Below are 10,807 nucleotides of genomic sequence, written 5' to 3' on the forward strand. Positions count from 1 at the left end.
ATTCTAGTTTGCTTGAGGATATACTATATTAAACCCTGTTTTTAAATTATAACCATCTGACGGGCGGCACGGTGAGCAACTGGTTAGCACGTCCGCCTCCCAGTTCAGAGGTCATGGGTTCGATTCCGGCTCTGGCCTCCCTGTGTGGAGTTTGCATGTCCTCTCCATGCCTGCGTGGGGTTTCTCCGGGTACTCCGGTTTCCTCCCACATTCCAAAAACATGCTTGGTAGGTCGATTGGACACTCTAAATTGCCCTAGGTGTGGGTGCGAGAGGTTGTTTGTCTTTGTGTGCCCTGCGATTGGCTGGCAACCAATTCGGGGTGTCCCGAAGACAGCTGGAATAGGCTCCTGCGCTCCACGCGACCCTTGTGAGGATAAGCAGTATAGACAATGGATGGATGGATTACCGTCTGACAAAAGTGCCCGATTTGGTACAAAAATAGTTTATTAAAAACACATTTTTGTGGCTGAAATGTTGAACAGTTTACATCCATGTCTTTTTGTAGGGTTAACAAAGGCCAAAGAGCTTAAAGCAAATGTTGCGATTCCTTCCGGGTCCTTCAAAAGCTGTGCTCTTGGTCGACAAACAAGGAGCATCATCATGATAACTCTGAGCAAGTGACAGTGAAAAGCATATTTACAGTGGAGAGCCCGATCTGTCATGTGACTCGGTTTTCCTTCGGGATTCAAATGATTCAAGTAAGGGGGCAGAGGTTACGGATGTTACAGTAGTTTGTCAATGCAAAAAAACAAAACAAAAAAAGTGTGAGGAAAAAAAACAACAGCAACAACCTACTTTGGAATAACTTGAAAATGGCTGATAAGTAGCTTGGAGAGTCTCAGGCATTGTTAGGATAATTAAGCATATAAATTATGTAGTATTAAAAATAACATAAGAAAAGATTGCAAAGGTTCTGGGCATTCCACATGAGAATTTACTTTCCACTCCAAACGTGAGAAATTTGTGAAACTTACAACTTTGCACATGGTTTTACTTTAAACTTCATGTGCCACACTTTTATCCCTTTGTCGGGAAAAATATTTTAGCAAAAAAAATTCGGCCATCTAAAAACATTTTATGCGTTCAAAAATAAACATTAAGTCCAAACGTGTCAATTTGTCAAAAGAAATCCAGAAAATATTCCAAACAGAAAAAAGGCCAACTGAAGACATTTTGTCCTATTTTTTTTTCAACACTTAAAATATTTTTTTCTTGAATTTTTAACAGGTTCAATAGCAGGGGGGTCAAAAGTAAACATGCATGCTACATTTTGCAAATTTGTACTCAAGAGCCGCAATAATTAAATCAATTGATCAAGAACTAATCGATTATCAAATTAATCAACAACTATTATGATAATGGATTGTTTAGAAACCTTGTTTAACTTGGAGTTTTGTAAATCCTTGGAATTTCTGCCTCTGAACAGTAAATATTGATTCCTGCACTCCATTAAAGCAGATTGATGATCTTAGTTTAATCAAAATGACATTTGAAAAACATCTGCTTTTACTTTGGAAAACAATGGATCAACATCTTTGCTTGCTTTCTCAGTTTATGAATGGAATTTTATTTTTGGGGAAAAATAATCGCCAGATTAATCTATTATTTTAAAAAATCATTAGTTACAGACTCAAACTCACAATTTTTTTTAAAAGCAGACTTAAGTTACACTTCAGAATTTCGTTTGTAATGGAGTGGCTGCTAACCAAAAAGTAAAAAAAAAAAAAAATCTACAAAGCTGATTAAATTGGTAAAAGATGAAAGAAGCACAAGTAAAACGGCCATGCTGCATTCACACAATGTACAGGAAAGTGAAACTATGCAACATGTTCACTAGGCGCTCAAGTCACAGTTCATGTAGTCGCAGCTAGAGGGAGACATCGCGCACACTTATGACACCGCTTCCTATTTGGCTTCAACGTAGGGCGGTGCCGCCTTCGAAGACTCGGCAGCGGGAGGTGCTGGCTCGGCAGTCTTTTGGGGCGCTTCGGCTGTTTCCGTGACAACTGCGTCAAGGGTCCGGAGCTTTTCCATTTTGTCCAACTCGGCCAAGCGGTCGTCGCGATCCCACCGGCTGGCCCTCTCCCGCCGCTTGGGCCGCTCGCCTTCTTTCTCTTTCTCCTGGGCCTCCCTGTTACCGTTCTCCCGGTCTCGCCAGTCCCGCCTGTCTCTGTCCCATCCGCCCCCATCCAGTCTGTCCCTCACGTCGGCACGGTCGCCGCCAAACGGGCGCCTCGCGACGCCACCGAATCCCCGCTCTCTCTCTGGCTCCCGCTCCCTAAATCCGGCCTTTTCGCCCCGAAAAGGGCGGCCATCCTCATCCTCGACCACACGCAGGGCTCCGGGCCTGATAAAAGGGGGACCTTGGGGGGGTGGACCTGGATGGGGGGGACCGTGAGGGGGTGGACCTTGATGGGGGGGACCGTGAGGGGGCGGACCTTGATGGGGCGGACCGTGAGGGGGCGGACCGTGAGGTGGGAAAGGCGGTCTCATGCTGTGGGGCATCCCGAAGGCTCCTTTCGGCGGAGGGGCGTCGTGGTGCATCAGGGGCGGGTGGGACCCTCTGGGAACCATCTGAGGAGGGACAGGTGGCGGTGGGAAACGCTGAGCATGCAGCAAAGGAGGGCCCGGGGGGCGCTGCAGTGGCATCAAACCGGGCCGGGCCCCCAGCAGACCGCCTGTCGGGGGCTGGATGCTGCCACCTGGGGGGACGCCGACCTGGTTACCTGCAGACAAAAACACATTTCAACTATGTTACTAGGTTTGCAAAATTCCAGTAATTTCCAAAGTTGGAGGGATAAACCAAGCATATACAAAATTAAAAGGCTGGCTGCAGGGCTGCGACAAAAATAAATAAATAAATAAATAAATTGAATCATTCAATTCTTTTAAAGTGATTCACACTCAAAGTCACAGATACCCAGCGAATGTAAACTGTGATGGCAGCCGTAAAGTGGTTAACATCCCAAAATGAGAGGAGAGACTCACAAATGGCTCCCATCTGGTTGTTGAAGAAGTTGGGAGCATCCGGGGGCTCCTCGTGTTTCCTGCTGACCAGAGGCATGTCTTCCCCTTTGGAGGGCGGCGGCGGTGGCATGGAGAGAGGCATGGCCCCCGGTGGGGGGAAACCTGGGAGAGAGGTCCAATTATGAGTCCGCCATTTTGTCTGAAAGCGGCCATTTTAGAGTCTCTCTGGCTATTTCCAGGAGACCTTCAAAGACGCCATCAGAGATTAAGGTCAGAGATGGAGCCAAAACGTCGAGAAAATGCAGCCCCCGAGGCCAGTTTCACTTAGTAACACGACATTTGGAAGCTGTGACAGCTACGATATTTATTGTCAAGGGTCAAAAATACATTTAGGGACACAAAGCCATCTCTGATATAACTTTGCTGTTGACCAATGTTACCATCCTCCAAACTAGCACAGAATTCTTCAAGGACTCATTCATCGCTGCTCACGGCTTTTACTCTTTACTCTCAAATATGATCACGTGATAGTGCTTCATCTAATACCTGGAGGCATTTGCATGGGATTGAAGCCTGGTCTCATGAACGGTGGCGGGGGCATGCCAGGCGGGAAGGAAGGCGGCGGCATGCTCATGTTGGCGGGGAAGCCCGGTGGCGGCACCGAGCTCATGGCGAGCATCGGAGGTACCTGAAGAAAAAAATGGCCGCCGTTAAGGAACCTTTCAACAGTTTGCATTGAACTCGTTAGAAAGACAGATCACCGGTGTAGGGTGAAGAGGAGTCAACACGTGGCCGTCCTCGGTCTGCTGCGACTCAGCACCACCGTTGTGGGTGAGCTCCTGTGGCTTCTCCAGAGCTTTCTTCACAGTCCTCCACTCTGAAAGCGACACACAGGCAAGGCTCATTAACACGCGTTAAAAGCAAAGTCAAGTGGTGTCATTTGTATGCTACCTGGCGCTAAAGTGTCCCCATCCAGGATTCCGCCTTCCTTCAGCTCCTCCAGCTGCTCCTCCCTGACTTTGGACCAGGGCACGTAGGTGACGCCCAGCTCCACGTCCCAGAACTGCTTCAAATCAGCCTTGATGCCTTTGTTGAGAGCCCACGCTATCTGTTGCCCGGAAAAATAAAAATAAAAATAAAAATAACAATGAATGGTTGTTTTACATCCAAAATTCCTCCCACTGTTCCTGATACAAAAACAGTCTGATGAGTGGTACAGACCCCAACCTAAATGCTCTCGGAACTTCTGTCAGCCAAGTAAACAAAGGCAGATTTAAATCAAGATTCCTGGAAGTTGCAATTTGGATTTGAAGAGGCCATTGAAATGTCCCTTTGTCTGCTCAAAAGACACTCGAGCGTTTTTTCACCTTGATGGCTTTTTGGTTGACTTTGAAGGAGCCTCGACTGAGCTTCTGCAGGGCCCTGAAGGCGTCCTGCCGGTGGACCATGACGATGTAGGCGCAGCCCCGCGGCGGGATCATCTATTCAAAACGCACGACATTGAGATTTCCGCCACTCACCGCGCCTTTGATGCACATTCACATTTTTTTTTTTTTTCTACTCACATTGATGGACTCAATCTGCCCGAACTCCTCCAGCAAGCTCGCCACATCCTGTTGCTGAGTCCTCTTGTCCAGCTGGCCCACCCACAGAGTCGTACTGCAGACTAAAGAGCACACAACCAAGTCTGCCTCGCAGCCCAAAAAAAAATGTGAGAGTACACGCAAAGGGACTGTTACTCACTGCTCAGCGTCTCGCTCTTGGGCGGCGGGAGACCTTTTTGTCGCCGCTCCCGCTCGCGTTCCCTTTCCCGGCGCTCCTGCGAGCGAGAGCGCGGGGAATGGTGGCGTCGGTCGCGGGAGCGGGAGCGCCGGTGGCGGGAGCGGCGCGAGCGGGAATTGGACCGCGATCGCCTCCTTTTCGGGGACCTGGATGATCACATTAAATCAAAATGGCTTACTAACGCGTTGCTAGAGATAGACCGATATGCTTTTTTTCGGGGCCGATACCGATTTTTGTTTGGATTTTCAGTGGAAAGGAAAATATTGGCATCAAAATCTCAAGAAAAATTTACTCTTAACTTTGTTGTAACGTCTTTAAGCACGTTTATTGAACAATGTTTCAGGTTTGCATAATGGTGATTTTTTTTTTTTTTTGAATCATTGTTACAAGACACTTTTGGCAGTATATATCTGTTATAAAATTCTAACAAAAAGTTCAGGGAGCAAGAAAAAAAATAAACAATAGCTCCATTCTACAGTAAATGAAAATTTCAAAATGACAGAAATGTTAAACTTTCACATATCTTTGTTTTGACTTCCACAGTTTTCATATTATTTATTATTGGCAAGCAGAGTTTTAAAAAAGGCCAATACCGATATTAGTCAAAAAGCCAAATATCGGTGGCGATAATCGGTCTATCCCTACATGTTACACGCGTTTCACGATTCTCCGCATTTAATGTAATCTTGCGTCTAACTGACAGATAAACGGCTGTTATAAAACTGAAGTTGTTTGTTTACATTCAAAGTTCAGCTTGTAGTGGTCAATCAGGTTCCTCTCTCATCATTTCCTCGTTGTCCTCCACTGGCTAACCCACATCAAAACTCCTAACTGGTGTTTTGGACTATTTCCAAGAATCCTCCACAAGTATGGCCAATGTTACCAATCGTAAATGTTTCGGACTCCATTTCCCATCATCCTCCACTGGCTTACCTGGAGCGCGACCGCGACGTTTGACCACGTCTGCCGTCCCTCGCGGAGGAATGGTCGGCATCGACTGTTGAATCCTAATAAAAGGCACCGAGAAGATATTGTGTTTGGTTGCTAACACTTCTTTTAACCTCACAAGGCTGGTCCTCAACGTTACCTGCTGTTGCTGGGCCGCGTGAGGAGGAGGATAAACTCCAGGGAAGCCAGGATGTCCCGCGGGACCAGAGAAGGCCTGACCTGGTACAACTTGGCCCATCTGAGGCGTCATCCCTTGGAAGCCTTGTCCTTGCATTAGACCGTAGGTCGGGAGCTGGCCGTTAGGAGGGAGAGGACCCTAAGGACGACAAATGGCATTCTGTCGCTGTAATACTTGCAACTTGTTTGCTGCCTAAATAGGCTGCTGCAGAAACTAAAAAGAGAAAAGGGCAGTTCATTTGCAGGGCCATTTTGAAATGATAAACACTTGAAAGTTAACAGCAGAGGGCGCCATTAATTCATGGTAGTGTGCCACCTAAACCTGCAGCTGCAGAAATAAAGGAAAAAAAAAAAGTAAGCCGAATAAAATGTTGCCCTGAACATTTCGGCGCCTGTAGAGGGTGCCATTAATTCATGCCCAACCAGTGTCCTACCTAAATAGGCAGCTTCAGAAATCCAAGCGTAGGATATACCTGCTGTGAGAGGTCCTGAGTCATGTTCATCATGGGCGGCTGGAAGGCTGGAGGCTGCTGCATACTGTCGCCATGACAACAACAATGACATCATCATCATTAGCTTGCTTTCTTTTCGTTTTTTCAACATTACTCCGCGACAAACATGCTTCTGGGTATGTCATATATATATAGTCAAATCAATTGAGGTCTTACAAAGAGGACTGCGAGATGTCGTCCTTGCCGTCCTCTGCGGTTTCTGGCTCGTCGTCGTAGTCAAAACGATCCAACAGGGTCTACGCCGCAGGGTAGTTTGATTTCGTGCATGTTAGCAACTGCCGTGAAGGGTACCCACCACAGCCGTGAAGCGCGAGGCTGACCTTGTCAAACGCCGTTTTCTGCTGGCCGGCCTGGGGAGCGTGCGGCAGGGCGTTGCCGAAAACCGGGGCCGCGCTCGGGATGTCCGAAAGGGGGACGGGCGGAGGCTGAGGAGCGGGTTCGGCTTGGGCGGGCTGCTGCTGGAAGTTCTGAAGCATCTGCTGCAGCTAATGGAATAAATGATATAAATTCAGCTTTGCGTGATACTGTATTTCAATTTCTTGAGATGCGCCAGTGTGCACATTTGTGTTTTCCGAAACAATCAATATTTTCAAAGTGAAACATCCACACTCGCCTGCTGACCCTGCGTGGACTGGAAGAGCTGCGCCACGGCGGTGAAGGGGTCCTGTTTTTGCAGCGGGGCACAGGGCGCCGCCGCAGAGTTCACCACGTGGTCTTTGGTCGGGGTCATCGGGGAGGAAGCTGCCGGGAAAAAAACGGCATCGTAATCCTCGTTATTAGATGAGTGCTATTTAGGGGCAATAAAGGACGGTTGCGTGCGGTAGACAATCACTTGGATCTTCGGCGTAAGCCGCGCCGTCACTGCTGGCGCCGGCGGCCATGTCCAGGAGGGGCTGAATGACGTTGCTCTTGAACACGCCGTTCTTCTGCCACAGGTTCAGCACGCGGACCAGCTTACTCTGGAAACACAGGAACTCGTGTTGTCCAGAATGCTAATATAAGTACGTCCAAACAATGATTGGAGTACAGATACAGTTGTAAGAAAAAGTATACGAGATAAAGAATGCCTCCGGTGTCATCATATTAATTGCATTCTAGGTTGGTGGACTCCCGAGTCTTTTAAGATCTTGTTTTAAGAGCTTCACGTACTTTTTCCACCCAGCACTGTGAATGCTGTTGGTTCCATAGTAAACCTAGAAACATCTAATTGTTTGTCTGTCTATTGTTGTGACTTAAACGAGGATTAGATCACGTTATGACCAATATATGCAGAAATGCAGGTAATTCCAAAGGGTTCATAAGTATTCTGCTTTTTGGCCTGTTTTACTGCCATTTCTCCTCTTGACTTTCGCTCAAAAGAATGGGGAGAGAAAAGAAGTTCTGTGTGTTGTTGTTGTTGTTCTTACTCTGTCCTCCAGGGGGCAGAGGCAGAGGTTCTCAAAGGTGGCCACAATGTTTTTGGTGAAGCGGGGTCCAAACACGTCCTTGTCGGCGCCAAATTGGTGCCGCGACTGGCGGACGATGGAGTCCACCACGTACAGACCCGCCACCTTGTACTCAGACTTACACTGCACATTAAAAATATATATATTAGTATAGATTACTTGCTCCAATATTTCCCTTTCATGGTGTTACCTTTTTAATGAACTTCTCCACAATCTGGACCACGTGCTTGTAGAGCTGATCAAAGAAGTCATGTTTCAACATTAATAGTCCATAATAATAATAATAATAATAAGACATGAAGTCCTTACTTTCATAGCCTTGATGGCCGACTTGGTGATGGAGATCATCTTGGCGCGAGAAATCGGCGGCTTAGAGTCCATCAAGGAGAATAACTACACAGGGGGGAAAAAACCCCAACACTTTTTAAACATTTACTAAGAAAGAAAACACATTTACTTATACTTGAAGCTGTATCAAGGTGGCTGACTAATTGACGAACACAATCATAAAATGGCGCATCAGACGCGTACTGGTTCATTTACAGCCTGTTCATTTCATTGGGAAATCACCTAAATTCAGATGCAAGTGTCCAACTGATTTTGGATGTTAAACTTCAAACGCAGGTTGCGGCTTTCCAGCATCCCTTATACATGCAGCCAATAAACCTTTTAAAACCAGAATATTTGCAGTATTCGGGTTTTTAAAAGCCATGTAAACGCTCACAATAACCCGAGGGCATATTTGGGTTATTTTTAAAATCCGGAATATCATGCCTGGTTGGAAATATCCCGAATGCACGGGACACTCTGTGCATGCTCAACCGCAAGGAATTTTGGTCTTTGTAGTACAGTAAGTGCTTGTATGCGCGCTGTTTGGCGCGCAACCCACCGGAAATACACGTTTAGTGATGGACAAAACATAGCGAAAGCTAGAGTAGGTACGACACCACACTTTTAAAGCGAGGAGGAAACTGTCTGCTTCATTCGCGCAGTCTGCGACACGAATATAATGTGTTTCATTGCCGTCTCATCGGTGTAGTGACCACCGTCGTAGTGGCGTAACCCGTCTCTAAGCGTCTGGGGGGCGTTTACGCGTGTTGAATCGGTGTCGCCAGTGGTGACATTTGGTCACTCTGATTGGCTGTTAGCTAGCAAATCAGCGCTTGGAGCACCAAACGGGACGCGACAAATGCGGATAAACAGTGAGCACGCCTTCGCTGCCTTAATCTTCTTACAAGTACAAGAGCGAGGGTTGACTATGTAAGTATTTCACAATACTGTGTCAAGAACGTGAGGGTTTACTTCACGTGGGAGTTCATCGCGAACGAAGAAGATAGCCGAATGCATTGTTTACGTTGTTATAATCCGCCCCCGGCCAACAGCTTTCCGGTTGGATTTTTCGAACAATGAGAAATAGTGACTACCGCCGCCGATGGTATGGAAGGGTATTACATCTTATGCATGCGCAGAAGGTACTTTCATGGTCATTGTCGCTGTCTGTCATTGCAGTGTTTTGCCGGTCTATCCAGGTTCATGCAACCAGTGGCGACAAAGTGACCGCTGAACGGTTATGTCAGCATGAAAGGGGCTTCTGATACTATGTTGGAAGCTGGCAAACATGCAAGTTGAAATCTGTACCTTACACACAGAAAAAAAAACAAGCTAGGAAAACGCCGATTTGTGATAGTATATTGTAAAATTGCCCTCTGGGTCACGTTGCAAACGACACAGCTCAATTGTTTTCTGGGTTTGGTCATGTGACATTCGCAATTAGAGCCCGAGGGCAGTTCACATCAATTTCGAGTCGTGGCCGCGACTGTGAAGTTGAACACCCCAAAACACGCTGCCTTTTTGCCCTTTGTGATGAAAGCAATTCTCGCTGCCCCTGACACTCGCGTTGCAACGCATTCAATTATCTAAATGTGTCAAGTTGCATCGGCTGCGTGAAGGAAAAAGGACATCACTTCAGCACGTTCTGCATGAAAATGCCGGCTTCACCATTACACGACTGTTTGCCCAGAGCGCTGCGTGAAAGGGGGCTAATGACGCCACAGCCCTGCCTCTCTCCCTCCACTTTAGGGCTGGTTGACGTGACAACAAAGGTGGTGGACGGCAAGCTTGTATTCGTGCTACACGAACAACTTCTGTTATTAAGTCTTCTATAGCGACATCACAGATGACTGGTGATATTCACTCACATCCCGCCATCATAATCATAAAGTGAAGCTTATTAACGTTGTAGCTGAATGTTTGGTCATGCGAGCTAACGTGCTCTGAGGCAACGTTGCCCAACAGGCCCAGTGTTAGCACGCTAAACACAATCCGTTCTACTAGAACGAAAAAGACGTTTCAAATATATACAAATGTATAAAGCAACAAATGCTAGCGAGTTTTTAGAAATGTCCAGACTGCTCGGTAACCACAAGCGAGGCCCTCACATCGGGCCAAACACGGCTCCTCCTCCGAACCTACAAGCGGCTAAAACGCCTTCAAAGTGCACCGGGGAGGCGGCCTTACCTCCTGGTTGAAGGCGTTGACGGCGTCCATGGTGCTCCTGCGGCCCCCCCCGCCCGCCGCAGCGACGTCCCCCACGTTCGCACCTGCAGCCCAAGACCTTTATCCCAGCGAGGGTTGGCACAACATGTCTACCGCTCGTAGCTAAGCGGCTAGCCTAGCTTCGGAGCAGGTTAGCTGCGCGTGCGGGGTAGGCGGGCACGGCAAAGCATGCTGGGAAGCACACGCTGTTGTTCCACTGATGACCGATAGGTGTCGGTGTTTCTTCCCAAATACCGTTTTCCAATGAAATTCGTTGAAATTCCATTAATCCGTTCCAGCACGCTCCCACTAAAAATACCGTCGTTTTATATCACGTGTTTTTGATTAAGAAAAATAGCACTCTATTGTATAAAAACGAGAGTGTACGGAAATAAACGGATTTTATAACATAATTACTGTAGGTACTGTAGTATTTGAG

General features: G+C 47.2%; 1 protein-coding gene across 1 annotated transcript; it reads right to left on the minus strand.

The window, feature by feature from the left end:
- Positions 1–428: 428 nt before the first annotated feature.
- scaf4a (SR-related CTD-associated factor 4a) lies at positions 429–10,548 on the minus strand. The gene is made up of 19 exons (XM_086057046.1): positions 10,351–10,548; positions 8,143–8,226; positions 8,024–8,068; positions 7,795–7,956; positions 7,221–7,347; positions 7,002–7,129; positions 6,709–6,873; positions 6,545–6,624; positions 6,350–6,413; positions 5,839–6,015; positions 5,685–5,758; positions 4,713–4,897; positions 4,535–4,635; positions 4,337–4,450; positions 3,921–4,077; positions 3,731–3,846; positions 3,516–3,657; positions 2,991–3,131; positions 429–2,728 (listed from the first exon to the last, which is right to left on the minus strand). The coding sequence occupies exons 1-19, from the start codon at positions 10,378–10,380 to the stop codon at positions 1,908–1,910; spliced, it is 2,913 nt and encodes a 970-aa protein (XP_085913172.1). The 5' UTR covers positions 10,381–10,548; the 3' UTR covers positions 429–1,907.
- Positions 10,549–10,807: the final 259 nt, after the last annotated feature.

The sequence above is a fragment of the Filicampus tigris genome, chromosome 17 (genome assembly GCF_054856515.1).
Source record: "Filicampus tigris isolate MCC_2025a chromosome 17, RoL_Ftig_1.0, whole genome shotgun sequence".
Taxonomy (NCBI): domain Eukaryota; kingdom Metazoa; phylum Chordata; class Actinopteri; order Syngnathiformes; family Syngnathidae; genus Filicampus; species Filicampus tigris.